Source organism: Cyclopterus lumpus, chromosome 8 (genome assembly GCF_009769545.1).
Source record: "Cyclopterus lumpus isolate fCycLum1 chromosome 8, fCycLum1.pri, whole genome shotgun sequence".
In the NCBI taxonomy this organism is placed as follows: Eukaryota; Metazoa; Chordata; class Actinopteri; order Perciformes; family Cyclopteridae; genus Cyclopterus; species Cyclopterus lumpus.
The window spans coordinates 15,372,303-15,389,653 of record NC_046973.1 but is presented as its reverse complement, the minus strand read 5'-3'; the positions used below and the strand labels follow the sequence as shown (position 1 = coordinate 15,389,653).

Below are 17,351 nucleotides of genomic sequence, written 5' to 3'. Positions count from 1 at the left end.
GTGAGGTCAGAAACCCACAGAAACCAATGCGGTTGCTGATGAGCTGTCACACACCCTCCACCCCATCCTGTCACGCTACCACCTCTGTTACCCTACACGGCAACCCCCTCCTCCCCCTCCCACACACACACACACACACACACACACACCTCCCCCTCGACAATGTGAGACGTTGGCATGAGCCTTGCTGCATCAGGGAGAGATGGCATCACAAGAGTGAGGACTTAAGGTGACAATAAGCTGTGGTACTCCCCTCATGAAGGTATGGCTTGGAGTGAAAACACTACTCTCTCTCTCTCTGTCTCAAAGTGTGCCATATTTGTATTGCCTTTGCTAGAAGGCGGTTGTCCCTCATGCACTGCTGGAATAGTGTTGAGAACATTCAGTGACTAACACACACACACACCCAACCCTGTCTTTAGCTCTCTTTCTTTGTCGTACACACACACACACACCCTCACTCGCTCGCTCACTCTCACTCTCTCTCTCTCTCTCTCTCTCACGTGCCCTTATGCTGACATGTTCATCAGAGACGGTCAGTTTTCATAAGGTCTCAGCCCGGTTTGCATTACCTGGAACTGTTGATGCAGTCAGCCATGTGAGCTTGGAACTGGAAACAGATGTTGGACTCTGTGGCTAAGTCACTTTGGCTGCCATCGCCATCTCGACTCTTACCTATGGGATCATCAGTGCGTGTGTGTGTCTATTTGATCAAGAAGACCGTTTCCTGGATTACACATTCAGGATCCGATTTAATGTTGCCTCACAGAAACCAAAGGATTGTGGAGCCGCTCCTACGTTGTTTCCGTGAAATTCTCTCATGTGTCCTTTGTTGTGCTGCTTGTCTTGGCCGTAATCCTCGACACGAAACTTTGTTAACACTTGACTGATTGGATAATTTTGCTTATGTCAGTTACTGTCCTCCTAATACAGCTCTACTCTGCTGAATATAACAGGGGCTTCTCTGTTTATTATTGTTATTTTCAGAGAATATATATAATGTAAGAAACTAAACATAGAGTACACATAAAACCCTTAGTCGTAGATCTGGATCATTTAAGAAGTGGCGCCATGCAGTTCCACATCAGTCCCCTGCTATTTAAACAGAAACAGTTTTTTTAATCAGGCCATGGGTGCTTTTGTAGTTTTATTTATGCAAACTTTGCTTCTTTTTTTTTTTTTTTTTACTGTTCTTTATGTCTTAAATGCAGACCCAGATGTGTTTTGATATAAGGTTAACCAAGAGCCATACATGCTTTTGGTTCTGCTGCTTAAAAGCAGTTCAGATGTGTAAATCCTGTGTAGCTCCATCTTTGTGTTCACTGTTTGAGTTGTCTTGTGAAGCCAAAGTTTTGCCAGTTTTGTCAGTTTGAGCATGGACCAAAGATGTGTTTTTATTTTTAAATAAGCTTTTATAACAAGAAATGATCCCAAAGCAGTAAAATCGCCCCCCAAATCTATATTTGACTGTTGTCACATTTACTCATTTTTCTTTAAACTCGAATGTCAGACAAATATGAAGACATCCTGTTGTATTGTACGCCTTATTTTAATGTAGTGGATTACCTTTTTAAGAACTTGATACCATAGATAGGCTTTGTAAATATAATTTTAGAGTACTGTCTGCGCCACAACCCCATGCGATAACCAGCCTCACCATGAAAGGCCTTGACGAGTCATTGCACAGCCTCCTGCTCACAAGCAGGTCTTTGCTTTTTCTACTGCAGCTGCAGGCAGCTCCGAGCTACCGGTTTGAAAAGCAAATAAATCAAACTGCCGATGTTGTTGCTTTATATTACGCTCGTTTGTACGCTGCATGGTACCTTTTTTTTTTAATGTAATGTGTGTGTGTGTGTGTAGTTAATTGCACTATTGTTTGTTTTTAAACTAACTTGAAAGTGCAATAAAAACTATAAATACTGTATGTAATTAATAAAAAGCACCATTTTACCATATCTAGTGTTTAGTATTGTTTAGCCTCAGTCCTCATTTCATTTTCAGAAAATGTGCTTTTTTGTGCCTCGACTAGTGAAGCAGTGCAACACTGTTGCTTTAGAAAAGGCTGCCGTTTGGCGCGCCAGCAGCAGATCTGAGAGCCGCCTCCCCCGAAGCGTTTCTGGTTCAAAACAATAGCCGGTTGAGCAAACGTTGCTAAGTGCTCTTACGTTCCCCTGTGGTAATGAGCCTTAACTGAGTTGGATGAACAGCCACCAGAACACTGCAGCCCGAGGTGAAGGCAAAGTGGCGTTTCATCATTCTGTAGAAAGGTTTGACGAAAGGAAAACTATTTTTTTTTTTTTTTTTTTTTTTAAAAAGAAGTGTTTATTCAGCATTTTAAACGCAATGTGAAACGGTACATTAATTTAATACAGACAATGCCAGTGAACCAGCTACTCCTTTTTTTAAAGTATATTTACAGGCATAGAGATGAAGTGGTACATCCTTGTACATCATGTTCAGCTGTGCAAACTGTTAACTTTTCTCCATTGTACCTGACAAACGCCGTTGAAATGTCAACATCATTTTTTTGGGCTCACGCCCAAATTCTACTTGACACATTCTTGTTGGTCATGTACAGCGGTGACAAATGAGCAATGCGTGTCCGCAGCAGACAGTCGGCACGAATCGCCAAGACAGAAAGGCCTGGGGCACTCGCATTAACCATCATGCAACAGTCCATCAAGCTTACTCCCATTATTCAAGGCAAGTATGTCGTAGGCTGTGGACGTTTGACTGTAATTCTACTGCACAAAGACTTCGTACTGTACTCAGCACAAAAACAAGACCAAAACAAGGCAAACGGGCTGGAAAACAATAAGCTACAAGGCAGGAAAGCTGAATATAGGAAAAAATAAAAAACTATTAACAGACGTTTATAGATTGTTTTGTACACGATATATTGATGCTTTCTGCACAGATTTGCATGAAAGACGAACTCTTACTTCCCTGAACTGGTGAGGATTGTTTCATTTGAACTGGCTTTAAGAATGTGATACAGTTCAGTCCATTTGACTTTTTGGTTAATAGAATAATAGAGGATGTTAACACTAATCCATCAGTCTCTTCAAATGCAACGCTATACTATAACAAGCGAATACACATTATTCCCCAGAGAAACAGCTATAGCCAATTACCTGTCTTTTTGGGGACACCTATATGTAGGAGACAATATTTTGGAAAAGTGGAAGAAGTTGAGTTAGAATAAACCCGCTACGCCTGTATGCCGACTCAATTGTAGTCGAGACACAAGATGTCTGTTCACTGTTCTTGCGTGCCCCAGGAAATGTAGTCGGGCCGCGTGGCCGCGCTGTACTCGTCGATCAGCTGCTGGACGACTTCGCGAGAGTTGTCCAGCTCGTCAAAGTTGTCCTTGAATATGTCCTCTTTGCGGAACTGCTCCAGGAAGGCTTCGCGCTTACGCAGTTTGTCGTACTGCCGGCACGTCCGCTCAAACAGCTGTGGGGCGGCAACAGAGGCAGCAGTCAAAAAAACGGAATGCAAGTGATAAGTTTCAGTTTATTGTTCTGGACTTTTTGTTTTGTTTTTAACTTCCATGTTACCAGAAAGGAAAATGACATGTATGACTTGGGCATTATACTTGTGTCTGTCTGTAAAAAGTCATTTAATGACATCACAAAGCTGCCCTTCACAGCTCATGTAGTTTTAAACCACTAAAAAAGGCAGAAACAGAGGAATTTGACAGGATGACAATCCAAAAATTGATGTCTTTTTGTGGAATTCCCCTCCAACGGCTGCTGTTGTGGCTCAACTTCAGTTTTAGGATAATGCATGTCCTCAAGTATTGGCTCAGAACAAACACAGGTCTCAACTGTATAAATACACACTGGCGGAGAACAGATGGAGGTGGTGCAACTCTTATGATGAGCGCTTACAGAGGAGATGCTTGTGTGGTTGGCCATCATCAGGCCGCTGACTCGGTGGGCCGAAGGCAGGTACGGGGACTTCCTAGACAAAGCCACCTGGATGCTGGCGGGACCCCATGGAATGAAGCTGGCAAGCTTACGCTCCCGGATCCTTTGGAGGCTTTTATGCACCTACAGTAGAGTGCAATGAGTTATTTAAGCTGTTTGAAATTCATACAAGCGTAGATTGAAACGCCCTCGTACCTGCGTGGGGTCGACCTCCCCCTGGATGATGTTCAGGATGGCGATGTAGCAGTGGCTGGGCTGCTTCTCTCGTCCCGTGGACACCATCACGTTCTTGGGCTGCAGAAGCCTCCTCATCACATCCAGCACCGTGGTCTTCCTCACGCTAGCAACCTGAAACACATTTACAACATCTTAGGGACTTTCAGTATTTTAAATATTAACTGCTAATTGCATGACTGCTTTGCATTACATTCCACCGGCGCTCTCATTTCACTCACCGACTGGTCAGTAGTAAGTGGTGTGTAGCCGGTCATCAGGAAGTGGAGGCGGGGTGTGGGGATGAGGGATGCAATCAGGCCAATGAGGTCGTTGTTCATGTAGCCTGGGTAGCGCAGAGTGGTTGTGCTGGCAGACATGATGGTGGAAACCTGTGTGTACGAAGGTTCAGCTCAGACACAAAGGTTTAAATGTACCACACTCTGGTAAGAGCTTCCACAGAGGTTAGGAGTTCAAGTTGGGGAGTACATTCATTGATTTTGACATCTCCAAGTGTGGCTGCTGTCAAGCAAGCTGACGCACCAGTTCAGCACAGCTTTGTGCAACCCATTTCCAAGTAAGCTGAAATCCAGTCTGACGTGCAACCGACTCGCCAAACTAGTTTATGAATCTTGTATATTTCGAAGTGAGCGACATGCGTCTGGGACAACCCGCCTTTGTTTGAATACAGTGTGGCAGTCAGCCATCAAGAAGTACAACTCCAACCTGCTGACTGACGAGCTGTGAAAACAACTGGAGGAGGTGGAGTCACTCACCAGCTGATTGATCTGGGAGAACGAGGGGTTCTGGATATGCAGCCTGTCGGTGGCGATGCGATTCAGAGCCGTGTTGTCCAACACCACCTGATATGCAGCACACGCAGATGGGAGGGCAATTATTAGACACAATGAGAGATAACTGACTGATGTTAACAAAAATAAAAATGCATAAAGAATGTATCAGTGGAAAGACTTAAAGAGTAATACAGTGAGCTTTTGTTAGCAGAGCTGAATGTAAAACACACATTGTACAGTTTCAGAGGGGGAAGGGGGACCAATTATTGGGCAAATTCGATTAGCTCTCTGGCTAACTTAATCAACATGAGGGCCGTATGCAATACCCTGGAGGAAGTAGGCATGAGAGAGAAAACACCATAAGGCTGCTAGAGCGTCTCAGACTAATACAATCAGCAATGTAAGACTGAGTTGTATTAAGTTTGATTGCTGGCACTGCAGTTTGCTTCTTTATTAGTGCGAGTGTCTCCTAAAGCGAGAAGGGGTTCCTTATTAGGGGAGTGGTACCGAAGATATTTAGTTATTGGATGGACATTTTATCGTTTTGATGCCGACATTTGTTAACTTACTTTTTGATACATTTGGATAAACGTGGTCACAGATGTAATATCGTAAAGAGACTTGTGTCTTACCTTTTCTCTTGAATTGTGAACCTTGCCTACATGCAGCTTATTGTCCCCTTCCTAAAATCCCCCCCCCCCCTCCACCAGTTTCATTTTTACTTGTGTTTGTGCAAGTGTCACAAGTACGAGCTAACCAGGGCTTGTATAAAAGTGTGTTTTAAGCCATGCTGTGAGGTTATTCAGAGCCGTGGTTGCGGTTATGAAGCAAAAGTTAAGCAATGGGATTAATCGGCATCCGTTCACGGGCGCCGCGGCTCACCACGCAGTCGGCGTTCTGGGTGAGCCTCTTCAGTGTGAGCAGCGAGTTGTACGGCTGAACGACCACGTCACTCATCTCATCCTGATTTGGGAAAACAGAGTAAGTCTGCACCAGCTTCTTTGGGTACCTGCAGATCAGAATGTATATTATACACACACACAAAGAAATGTTTTGGCCTCCAAAAAAAAAAAAAAAAAAGGTTTTCCAACAAGTTGCATTTGTTGACCTGTCGTTGAGTTTCTCCAGCAAATAGGATCCAAGCCCCGAGCCCGTCCCCCCAGCGATGGAATGACACAGGACGAATCCCTACAAAGACAAACAGTTTACAGTTACCGCTGCAGCATGTGCCACGTGTGTATGAAGCTCACTGTAAACTCTACGGATGCAGAAAGCCAAATGTGTGTGGGTGAGCAAATGCCTCTCGCCCTTGGCAGTTATATAAATGGGAGTGCAGCCCCACCTCACAAATAGGCTCCCTCACCTCCCCCCAACACAGCCCTGTAATACCTGCCTTCCACACTCGCCCGGCTATTATCACCAGACATTCTACCCGCCACACCCTGCCAACATACACACGCTCACGGCAGCTCGGCCCACCTTCTTATCCGATGCACACGTGAGTGCACACACTAAATAATAATGTGGGGTCATGAAGTGAATGAGTTACAGAAATTGCAGACCGTGAGAGGAAATTAGTGTTTTTTTCCCCTTCTTTTTAAAATGGGAGGCTGGCAGCTGAATTAAGTTCACCAAAAAAAGAAAAAAAAAAGAAGAAAAAAGCGGCTAAGAATAATAGTGACTTGCGTGGCTGGGTTCTCTGCTACTTTTAAGATGTCAGGCACTCGCACCATTTTAACAGAGTTTAAGCAATTCATTTCCATTTTACCGCAATAACGACGCAAGTCATGTTTGAGTACAACCAAGTGTTCCCTGATGTTACTCATTACCATGGAGGAATTACCGACCGGGCCTTTCCGGGGCAGAAGCCTCGGAGCCGAAGAGCTACACCTGCAAAATGTCACTGAAAGACGCGAAACAACCACAAATGAGTCGTTTCCGGGTCGATTTAAGACGCTTTCAGTCTGGGTATCGTTCTCCAATGTAGGAGTGGTGGGTCTGTTCCATGTTTGTGTCCATTATTCGGACAAAACTCATTCTGTTTCCACAGGTTCTATCTGAAATGTTTGGGGGCTTTTGGGGGTAAGAGTGTAAGTTGACTATACCATGTAATATTTCTGTCTACACGCAACACTATCACATGACTTTTAAAATCAGTTTATAAAATTCCACACAGCCCCAGGGACAGTCGGTATGTGATGAACGGCAGACTCGCCTCCAGACTGTCGCTGCCATCTGCCTCCCGGTCAATGATGTCAAAGATGTCTTCTTGGATTTTTTTACCCTAGAGGGAAAAGGGGGAAAAAAAAAAACAGAGCGGAATGTTAGATGTGTTACATTTTTGGTTTTCAGGGGGGTCACAAAAAGAAACACGTCATTCCCAGCGATCACCTGTGAATATCCACTAGCCCAGTTGTTCCCGGCGCCTCCTCCGTGCTCGGAGAGGTAGATGTTCTCTGGGTTGTAAAGGTTTGCATAGGGAGAGTTGAGGATGGAGTGGATCACCCTCGGCTCTAGATCCAGGAGAACCGCACGTGGGATGTAGTGCTCATCGTCAGCCTGTGGAGTGTTAGGAAGAACCAGGAGTCAGCTGGTGATACTGCACAGTCTCTGAGGTGCTGCGCACGCGCGTGTGTGTGTGTGTGTTCGCAGAGTCTGAGTGACTTCAGTTTGCGCTGCAACAACTCCATCTAGTGGCACAAAATGGTGTTGCATAAAGACTGAACTTCTACTACTATCTTTTCTGGTGAGCAGAACAAGATGCTGCTTTTGTAACGCGCGACGTGCGCGGTAACGGAGAGAGGCAAGTCCCCGCGTGCACGAGGTTACCTGATAGAAGAACACGTCCTTCCTGTCGTTCCCCTCAGTTGCAAACTCCTCAACAATCCCCTCCGGACTGATGCCATGCTCCGCACACAGCTGCTTCCAAAACTCAAAACCAACTAGAGATAGAGAGAAAGAAGCAAGTTAGCAAAACGTTAGGTTTCTCATAACCTGCATTGTTGCCTGAATGACACCGCACAGGTGACGTCAGTTAACGTGTATTGTGCTCGCTCACGCTGTCGCTGTTGACGTTAGCTCTATGTTGATCTGAGCTAGACTAGATACGAGCAACCCGGCTAGCTACCGCAGTTAACGTTACGTGACGGATCATCCTCCTCGCTAGCTAACTTGGGACGTTTTAAGGTTCACGTACTTTGATTTCCACACTGTCCGAGCTGGAGCGTGATGATTTCTCGCGGCATGTTTAGTAATCCCGTTGCTCCTTATTTAGCTAGCCTGGCCGCCTGCTCGCTAGCTAGCTAAATAATACAAGAAAGAAAAGAAAAAGTCGACTTGTGCTCAAACTGCTCCGCCACCAGCCCGCTCCTTCCCGCTTGGTGCTGATGTGACGCTCAGAGAAGACTTCTTCTGCTGTTTATTGGCGGGTTGCTAAGCGATATTAAAAGTGACTACCGCCGCCTCCCGTATCGGAGTGTGTAGAGTCAAAAAGCAGACTTTTCACCACATTACAACACATATTAAAGGCAGGAAAATTCAGGCAAGGTGGACATATCTTTTTTTACAAGCCAACTTCACATAAAAACCATGGAGGAAGTGTCCATTCTCTTGTTTAAATGTCTTTCCTATGGAGAATTTAACGTTTTATTTTGAAAGTCTTCGACGGAAGTATCAATGTTTCTACCTTGATGATCCCGGAGTTGATGGAGTGTTTATTTATTGTCCTCCAGTGGACATTCTGTGTAACTACACATCCTGTCCATCTTTTTGAAAAGAAAGAGTTAAAGACATGTGACAAACCAGTGGTCACAGTTTACAATGTAAGTTAATTGAATATCGTGTGCGTGAAATTTGAATATTGCTATTTAAAATGGATTTGGAAGAAGCTAAGTAGTTTTATTACTGTGACAAATGTTGTGGTTTCTAAAACAAGATACATTTTTTGATACATAAGGAAATGAGTTAGTGAAGTTAGTTGTTGAGCAATATCAATAAACCTTTCACCACTTTCTTTATTTAATTTTCTTAAATCCCCCGGGAATTATCTATCTATCTATCTATCTATCTATCTATCTATCTATCTATCTATCTATCTATCTATCTATCTATCTATCTATCTATCTATCTATCTATCTATCTATCTATCTATCTATCTATCTATCTATCTATCTATCTATCTATCTATCTATCTATCTATCTATCTATCTATCTATCTATCTATCTATGTTATTCTGCCCCCTTGTGGTCACAAAGCGTAACTATTACTCAAAACCTCCAATCAAGTTAGACGCAATACCGTAGTATTATTTCCGGTTAAATCATTAGAAATAAAACCATTACACCAGGGTGTAATGATTTTATTGTGACCACTAGGCTGCACTGTATACAGATCAGTTTATGGTGCCAAACCTTAAGGCAGACACAGAAGCCTGCAACACATTTTTCCATCTAAAATAACGAATAACTAACTTTTACATTGAAGATAATTTTGTAACCAAAACAAAAAAAGGATAAATGACTAATTTCACCCAAAAGAGGTCTCCATGATGACTTGTTGAAAACGGTTGTCAAAGTAGGCTCCTGCTTTAAAGTAAACAAAAAAACGATTCCCATTTCACCTGAACGCAGCATGACGCGGGGCGTGGAGGGATTCTGATTGGGCTGCTGAGGACTCAGAAAAACAGGTTACGCCATATTGTCAACTTCCGAGGAGACCGCTCCATTTCTTAAAACATGCCCAAATAGTACGTGTCATTTTACTTTAAAACATTTAATCTCTGGCTTTGATAACATGCTTTGCTTGTATTATAATGAGGTGTTACGTGTTACACGATGTCACAGCTAGCTAGCTAGCGAGCTAGAATCTGTTAGCCGATGCTGTTGAGAGTGGCGCTGTGGTGCACCTCATGTAACTAGTTAGCTAGCGAGTTAGTTACCTGCTCCCACTAACCGCTATTGGCTTTATTTGACAGGCGGACTCTATCGACTGTAGACGCAAAGATGGCGCACATTGGTGCAATGCAAGACGCAGCCGCGGAGGACTGCTCTGTCCCGCAAGGGCCCGGTGTCTGCCTGCGAAGTCGACCGTTCTCCAGCGAGAGAGACGGCCAGGTGCGGGCTGTCAAAGCGGTTCTTCAGTCCAGCCTGGGGCCCTACGAGCCCGCCCTGACCTACCTACAGTCCGTCCTGGTGTGGGAAAGACCTCTACAGTGTGTGCTTCTCTACACGGTGGTCAACGTGGTGTTCTGGTGAGTTTCACCTCTAACGTGCTACATTTCGAGGTCGCACCCGTTGCGTTTTCCTCAGTGTTTAGTCTCTATTGTCTACATGCAGGTTCCTATGTGTGGTTGTTAGGCGCAAGCAGCTGGTGCTTTCCGCCACGCAAATGCTTCACCTGTCAGTTGAAGACGAGGCAGATGGCCGACTAGCGGCACTATTTATAGACTCCACAGACACTTCAACCGTAACGTTGCTGCTCGGCGAACTGTTCCCCTGATCTTAACAACCGCGCGGGGCCGATAGTTATCTGCTTTACCAACGGCATCACTGCTGCGTGAGCGTGCGAGGCTACATTTGCATTGTACATGTCAATTCAATCAGTTTATTTTGTATAGTCCAACATCACACATTACAAATTGTATCTGTACACATACGACATCCCTGTCCCAGGACCTCACATCGGATCAGGAAAATCTCCCCCAAAAACACAGAAAAAAAAACTTTCACGTGGAAAAAAGGGAAGAAACCTTCAGGAGAGCAACAGAGGAGGATCCCTCTCCCCGGATGGACAGAAGCAATAGATGTGTACAGACGAACAGCGTTACAGAGTTACAACACATTCAATGAATATGACAGAAATTATTAATGAGTAGTAGGCATGGACCACGATCCAGACCTCCGCAATCCATGAAACAGAAGGAGGCAGGGGCATCAGCAGGGCCATGGCAGGAGGCATGATCCCCAAACAAAATATACATACACTACCACCACACAAATGCATCTCCAAAAAGTTCTGTTTAGGAGAGTTGAAGCATTGGTAAACGGCTCCATTTTATTGTTTTGCATCAATTTGTAGTACAAGTACACATTGTTGGGTTCGTATAAGGCTGGTTTTACTAAGACATTTTCCTTTTATGTTTTTAACTAACTGTACTAATTGCTCGGCTGCCCCTAATACCAACACACCTCGCTCTGCCAACAAACTCTTTGTTTAGTTAATCTCTGCTAATTGGCAGACTCCTGTAACATTGTTGTCGTAAACACATTTTGAGGTCTTGTGATCTGAAAGTGGAGCAACACATTGGGACATTAATTGTTCAGGTGAAAGTGGACCACATTCTTTCAAAGATGGAACCACATTAAAGCATACCTGCGATATCTAGATGCAGCCGGTAGCTTTTCCATTGTAGGTGGATGGGGAATTTAATCGTCAACACTTTCTTTGCTGGACCCCCTTTAATATATGTTATTCATATCTTCCCCTTTTCTTAATTCTGAATAAAGAAAACCGTAGGTCACCACTTGCAGGTGTTGTGGTTTCATGATTTCTAACAAGCTGTTTAATTGTATAACGTTGCTACTACTGTCTGTCTTGTACTGTCTGGTCATGTGTTTGCTCTGGTTTTATTCCCCTCCAGGTTCTTCGCCCTGACCTCACTGCGCATGCTGTTCCTGCTGGCTTCTGGTCTGGCTCTGGTTGTCTGTGTTGATACCTGGAGAAATAAGATCTTGCCAGAGATTGGAGGTGATATAAGTTGCTTGAGTATTTCATGTTATGTACTCTTACTTATCTTCCTACGTGCATTAAATGTGGCATATATTATTCCCCAAGTTGCTGTCATTACAACCGATGTGATTTGTCAGACTAGATATGTAATCAGCAGTCCTTCCCTACTTTGCAAGGGATTTCTGTTCCACCGGTAATAGTTATTATCCTGATTTTGATTTTGTGTTACACCGCAAGTGTAGAAAAGATAAAAGAGGGGATAAAAGTTACAGAATTATATGCGACACAATTTGGACTACTTTGTATAGGTTGCACACTCGGTATGTTTCTTAAAGTGATGAATGTTCTCTCTCTCCACAGTCAGAAACCTGGATGAATCAGAAAATGAGAGGTTTGTTACTGTAACCAAATGCCTTAAAAGATAATGGCAACAATAATACTTGTATAATAAGAATGCAGATGAAGGTATTCATTTTTTTCTTCTAGCTGGGGTCTGGTGCAGCCTGGCATCCTCAGTGTGCCTGAACTGGTCCACCACATCGCTGAGGCTTGGGTCAGTGGAGCAGTTCTTGCATCCAGTGTGATGCAGTACAAACAACACAACCCTGGCAAGGTGAGGACACGCAATAGGGAAAAAACAACAACACATCTTTTACATTAAACGTGTCACGTTTCATTACGTAATCATGCAAAATCTCAAAATATTTTTGATATTATAATATATTTGTAGTGATTATGATAATAGTGAATGTCAACATGTTATCCAGCCCTGTTCTGATCGTAAGCATCAGACTTGACATGGACCGTAGTTGACATGTATTCTAGGTGCTGATTTGACTCCCTGTGTGTCGTTGCTCTGTGTCAGTTCTGCATCCTGACCTGTGGACTGTTCACCTGCTTGGCTGTGGTTGGAAGCCACATTCCTGGATTGGTGCTCTCCTACTCTGCTAGTGAGTCCCAGCAGTTTAATCTGGTCTAACTACAGATAGAGGCTCCTTCACAGGGCTACGTTGACAGGGAGATTTAGCTTGACTTGTCCTATTAAAAATACATGGGTGGTGAAACCAGATCTGTGGTGCCCCAGAGCCTCGCCTGTGAGGTGATTAAAGCCGGGATGACGCAGACAAGGAAGGATTGAGGGAGGGAATGGAGCCAGGTAGAAAGCTAAGGAGGTCAGACTGAGATCGGGTTGATCTCCGAACCTCTAACCAGTGTAGACTGGCGAGCCGGGGAGGCAAGAGCTGCCAAGGCCTTCTACGCTGACGTCTGAAACTATCCACAGCTGCTCTACATGTAAACTCCCTGCTGCTCCCTTTACCCCACCATGTCTGTATCGCTACTGAAGCTCACACAGGCTTGTGTCTTAAATGTTGACCGTAATCTAGGAACTGAATCTTTACTGAACATTAACAAACACAGCTTTTATCATACCATTTTTGTACTAAACAATCTGTTGTTTAGTAACCTATTTTATCATGACATGTATTATTTTTCTCTCCTCTAGTGTGGGCCACTGTCCTGGCTCCTCTGGGAGCCTATCACAGGGTTTTTCAGCATGTGTGCATGAAGCTGGATCCGGTCCTGCAGAGACTGGACTTTAGTGTTTGTGGCTACATGATGTCAAAGCCTGTTGATAATCAGTGTAAGTATTGCATAACTTTTTCTTTTGATGTTTAACATTTTCTGTGTGGTGATCTGACACTGCAAATAAACAGAAATAAAGTCAAAGCCACAATAAATTGTACTCACATTTCACAGCGGGTTCTTTTTCTGAGCATCAATGTTTGATCGAAGAACAGTTCAACATTGTATGGATTTTACAACGTTGATATATGTGACATCTTCAGGCTGCTCATTGGTAGCCAGCAACCCATCTATTTAGATTGAAATGAAATATTGTTCATGCTTAAGTGCCCTCTGGTGGCACTTGTGAAACTGATTACACGGCACAGTTCAGGACTGTAAATGTCAAAATGTTGTCTATATGTCTCCCATTTCTCTCTGCAGTCCTGCGGAGGCCTCTGCGTGTTTTAGCCTCAGGTGAAAACAGTGATAGCGAGGAGGAGGAGCTGGCTGCTTTCTGCCCAACAGTAAGTCTGTTTAACAACCAAAGTCTCTTGATATTTTAATTAATCCGCTACTAATTCTGTAGATCTTAATGTTAAGTACCATCTTATTATGCCTCACAATATAATATTATTGCCTGAGGCACAATATATATTATGCCTGAGGCAATAATATAATATATATATATATATATATATATATATATATATATATATATATATATATATATATAATACACCACAACAACCTGTAAAATACGTAATATTTTCAATCTTCTGTCTCTCCTAGTTTGATGATGCCATCGTTGCTAAAGAACTCGCTCTGACGGACTCTGAGCACTCTGATGCTGAGGTGTCCTACACTGATAATGGAACATTTAACCTATCGCGTGGCCAGACTCCGCTCACGGAGGGCTCTGAGGGTAAATGTGCAGGTATTCCAGATTTCTCTTCCATTTATTTTCTTGTTTTCTTGTCCCTAACTGTGTCGCTGTCCGTATATTTGGTCAGACTTTGACAGACACAGTGATGCTGAGGAATCGTTTGCTCGAGACCTCCAAGGCTTCCCGTCCATAAACCCCGATGCCACTCTGATGGATGATGACGACGATGACACGAGCATCGGTCTACTAAGTCTGGGTCTGTCTGGGCTAGCTAGTCACCGGGCCTCAGTGCTGGATGCTCATCTGGACTCGGATCAGGAGGATCTGGATGCAGAACTTTCTCTCAGCGGCCTGCCACCTGCCTCTGATTTCGCCGGAGACTTGGCCGGAGTCATCGCCAGCAACATGATCCAGGCAGCGCTGGCTGGGGCGCTGCAACCTCGGCCTCCTGCTAGCCAGCGCAGAGAAGGCCCTCCCAGGGCTGGAGCCCAGCGAAGCTACCGCAAGCAGTCCAGCTCTGAGCTGGACACAGACTTGGACGTAGAGGACTTTGAAATGCTGGATCAGTCTGAACTGAACCAGATGGATCCCCTTGGAGGAGGAGGGAGTACTAGAAGGGGGGAGAGCCAGGGGTCTAACTTCTTGTCTAGCCTGCTAGGTAAACCACAGTAGTGTGGTGTGTGTGTGTGTGTGTGTGTGTGTGTGTGTTGTGTGTGTGTGTGTGTGTGTGTGTGTGTGTGTGTGTGTGTGTGTGTGTGTGTGTGTGTGTGTGTGTGTGTGTGTGTGTGTGTGTGTGTGTGTGTGTGTGTGTGTGTGTGTGTGTGTGTGTGTGTGTGTGTGTGTGTGTGTGTGTGCACATGCACATGCACATGCGTGCAACTTCATGGGCAGTGTTCATGTGATGAGCTGTGATTGTGTGAGAGGATGTTCGGTTCTAATTGGCATCAGATTATCACTGTGAAGAATTCATCTTTTTCTACTGTCTTTCATCCCTTACTTTTAAACCCTGATCATCCACACTTTTACTTTGTAAAAGCAATAGGAAATGCAACAACAAACATGAAACACATTCACACATTATTATTATTATTAACCAGCATTATTGAGCCGTGTTGCAGTCTTGTAATTATGTGGACCCATAAGTTGCGAGGGTTCTTGCGAATTACTTCAAAATACAGAACAGTGCCCATACAATCTTTTTTACTATACAGGGCTATTTAACATGGGACCAAATATGACATTCCTGTTGGTTGAGCTGAGCCACATTACTTTGGTAATAACACTATGGAACAGCATTACGTGTTGATATAGCTAAATACACCCCTCATTTGTTTCTGTCAAATTATTTTCAAAGAACCAGCAGTTATTGTTGCTGTTGATATTATTGCTCTGCCGTTATCTGACAGATTAATTTTATTCCAGGTTTACAGATTTTAATTAATGTTATTTAGACTTGTCAGCAGTTGTGAATTTGGACTGATTCTCTATTCATAATATTTGCATATGGCTCTCAGTTCTCTATAAGCTTTTTAAAAATTTTTCCTTTCTCTGACATACCCCCCCCCCCAAAAAAGTCCCATCATAGTCTCATGCTGTCTGACCTGGAGGAATTTATGTTTGTTGTTCATTGTATTCATGAACTTGTGCACCAGGAGCATGTGTGTATGTTCAGAATGTTTCATTTCCCTGCCTTTTTATTACAGCGCAATAGTATATTATGTCCATGTTTAATACTTTGAATGAGCCCGCAAGTAATATTTAAACAAGTTTCTTTAACTTTGAACTTTTTAGTTCATTTAGTTGACAGTCATGCTGAATTTTTTAATAGAAAAAGTTGATGTTCTTCAATACATGGATCTTTTACTATTTCATTGGGGGAACATGTTTACATCAAAATTGGGTACAGAAAGTTATCCTTAAAGTGTTGGTATGTAAAGCTTTTATGTGTTGGTCAGCATGATTTTCTTTTGATGGACAAACCATGTCAGTATGACACAACTTTACTGTGGAAATGGCACTTAAAACTTAAATAAGCCACAGTGAAGATTTATTCAAATGAAAACATGCTTTTTAATAAGTGCATTGCTCACTTTAATTGTGATATTTTGAGAGGACAATTATAGAAGCAATTATTATTTAACACAATATAAAAGAACTGCTGGATCGACATTCAGGAAGTGAAGTAGATATAAATGTGCACTTTTTAGGACTTTGCTGGGATTTTTATGCTGAAAAAAGAGCAGGTCCTCCTCGGGTCCCCTCAGTTAACCAGAGTGTTGCTCCAAGAAGAGTCAGTTTGATCATATAATGTGCATAGTAGTGTATCTTCTCTGTAGCTGGTTTTGATGTGCAAATCTTATTGAATAAAATGTTTGCAATGAAATCTGTATTATTATTATTATTATCTGTGGCAGGAGTTGAAAGCATAATCGTGATCTCGGATGAAGCTCTTGAGATGGTTCTTAAAGTTACTCTGAAGGATATTTTGACTGGTTATGAAACGGTCTCAAGTTAATCTCCATGAGTCAGCGAGAAGATGTTTAATTATATATAGTTGTTCTTAATGCTCGTCATCGGTGCCACCAGGTCGGAGTCAGAGCGAAACTCCCTCAGCTCAGACCAGTATATTTAGTTATAGTATATTAAGTTGAAAATATATGTAAAATTAAAAGTTCATTTTATAGTATGTTTAAAAAGGTTATCAAAACATGTAAACAAAAATAAAATCATGTTATAGTTTGCCTAAAATAAATGTCAATGACCAGATAGTAAGGTATGTTATAAAACATGTCATAGTATAGGAATACAAACAAATATAGTTTGGTATGTCATAAAACAAGTCACACAAGTCCAAGTATCATGTCATTAAAAACAAACGCCATTACATTGTGTTCAAAAATGTTTTTGTACGTAATAAAACGAGACAGTACTAATTCTTGGGTCAGTGAACAGATTCCTGTGGGTTGACACTTTTCTTGCAATAGGCATCACTTTAAATTTTTAAGACCTTTAATGTCATTAATGAATTTTCATTTTGAAAACCAAATTCAAAGCTGCTCACACGTATTGTCAATCGTTTGAGCCGATTATGCCTGTGTGCAGTGTCTTGAATAGCTCTATGACCTAAGAGGGGCAATAGGAAGGCAAGATGACAATATGGGATGTGAGATATCATTTTTAATATAAAATACATAAATAAAGCATCTGCAGGTGGCATCAGGAGCATGTGCACATAT

General features: G+C 42.9%; 2 protein-coding genes across 3 annotated transcripts; one reads left to right on the top strand and one right to left on the bottom strand.

Moving 5' to 3' along the window:
- Positions 1 to 2,408: 2,408 nt before the first annotated feature.
- On the bottom strand, positions 2,409 to 8,364 carry tubg1 (tubulin, gamma 1). 2 transcript variants are annotated; one of them, XM_034539894.1, is made up of 11 exons: positions 8,136 to 8,364; positions 7,769 to 7,881; positions 7,331 to 7,498; positions 7,155 to 7,223; positions 6,048 to 6,127; positions 5,822 to 5,948; positions 4,922 to 5,008; positions 4,388 to 4,537; positions 4,128 to 4,280; positions 3,894 to 4,055; positions 2,409 to 3,456 (listed from the first exon to the last, which is right to left on the bottom strand). In XM_034539894.1, the coding sequence occupies exons 1-11, from the start codon at positions 8,182 to 8,184 to the stop codon at positions 3,259 to 3,261; spliced, it is 1,356 nt and encodes a 451-aa protein (XP_034395785.1). In that variant the 5' UTR covers positions 8,185 to 8,364; the 3' UTR covers positions 2,409 to 3,258. The 2 variants fall into 2 exon arrangements, with proteins under 2 accessions (XP_034395785.1, XP_034395784.1); XM_034539893.1 differs by having other exon boundaries at positions 5,822 to 6,127; positions 8,136 to 8,339.
- Positions 8,365 to 9,559: 1,195 nt separating this feature from the next.
- retreg3 (reticulophagy regulator family member 3) lies at positions 9,560 to 16,498 on the top strand. Its single transcript, XM_034539876.1, has 10 exons — positions 9,560 to 9,684; positions 9,913 to 10,188; positions 11,578 to 11,684; positions 12,027 to 12,057; positions 12,153 to 12,279; positions 12,532 to 12,616; positions 13,171 to 13,308; positions 13,674 to 13,756; positions 14,022 to 14,154; positions 14,243 to 16,498. The coding sequence occupies exons 2-10, from the start codon at positions 9,941 to 9,943 to the stop codon at positions 14,785 to 14,787; spliced, it is 1,497 nt and encodes a 498-aa protein (XP_034395767.1). The 5' UTR covers positions 9,560 to 9,684; positions 9,913 to 9,940; the 3' UTR covers positions 14,788 to 16,498.
- Positions 16,499 to 17,351: the final 853 nt, after the last annotated feature.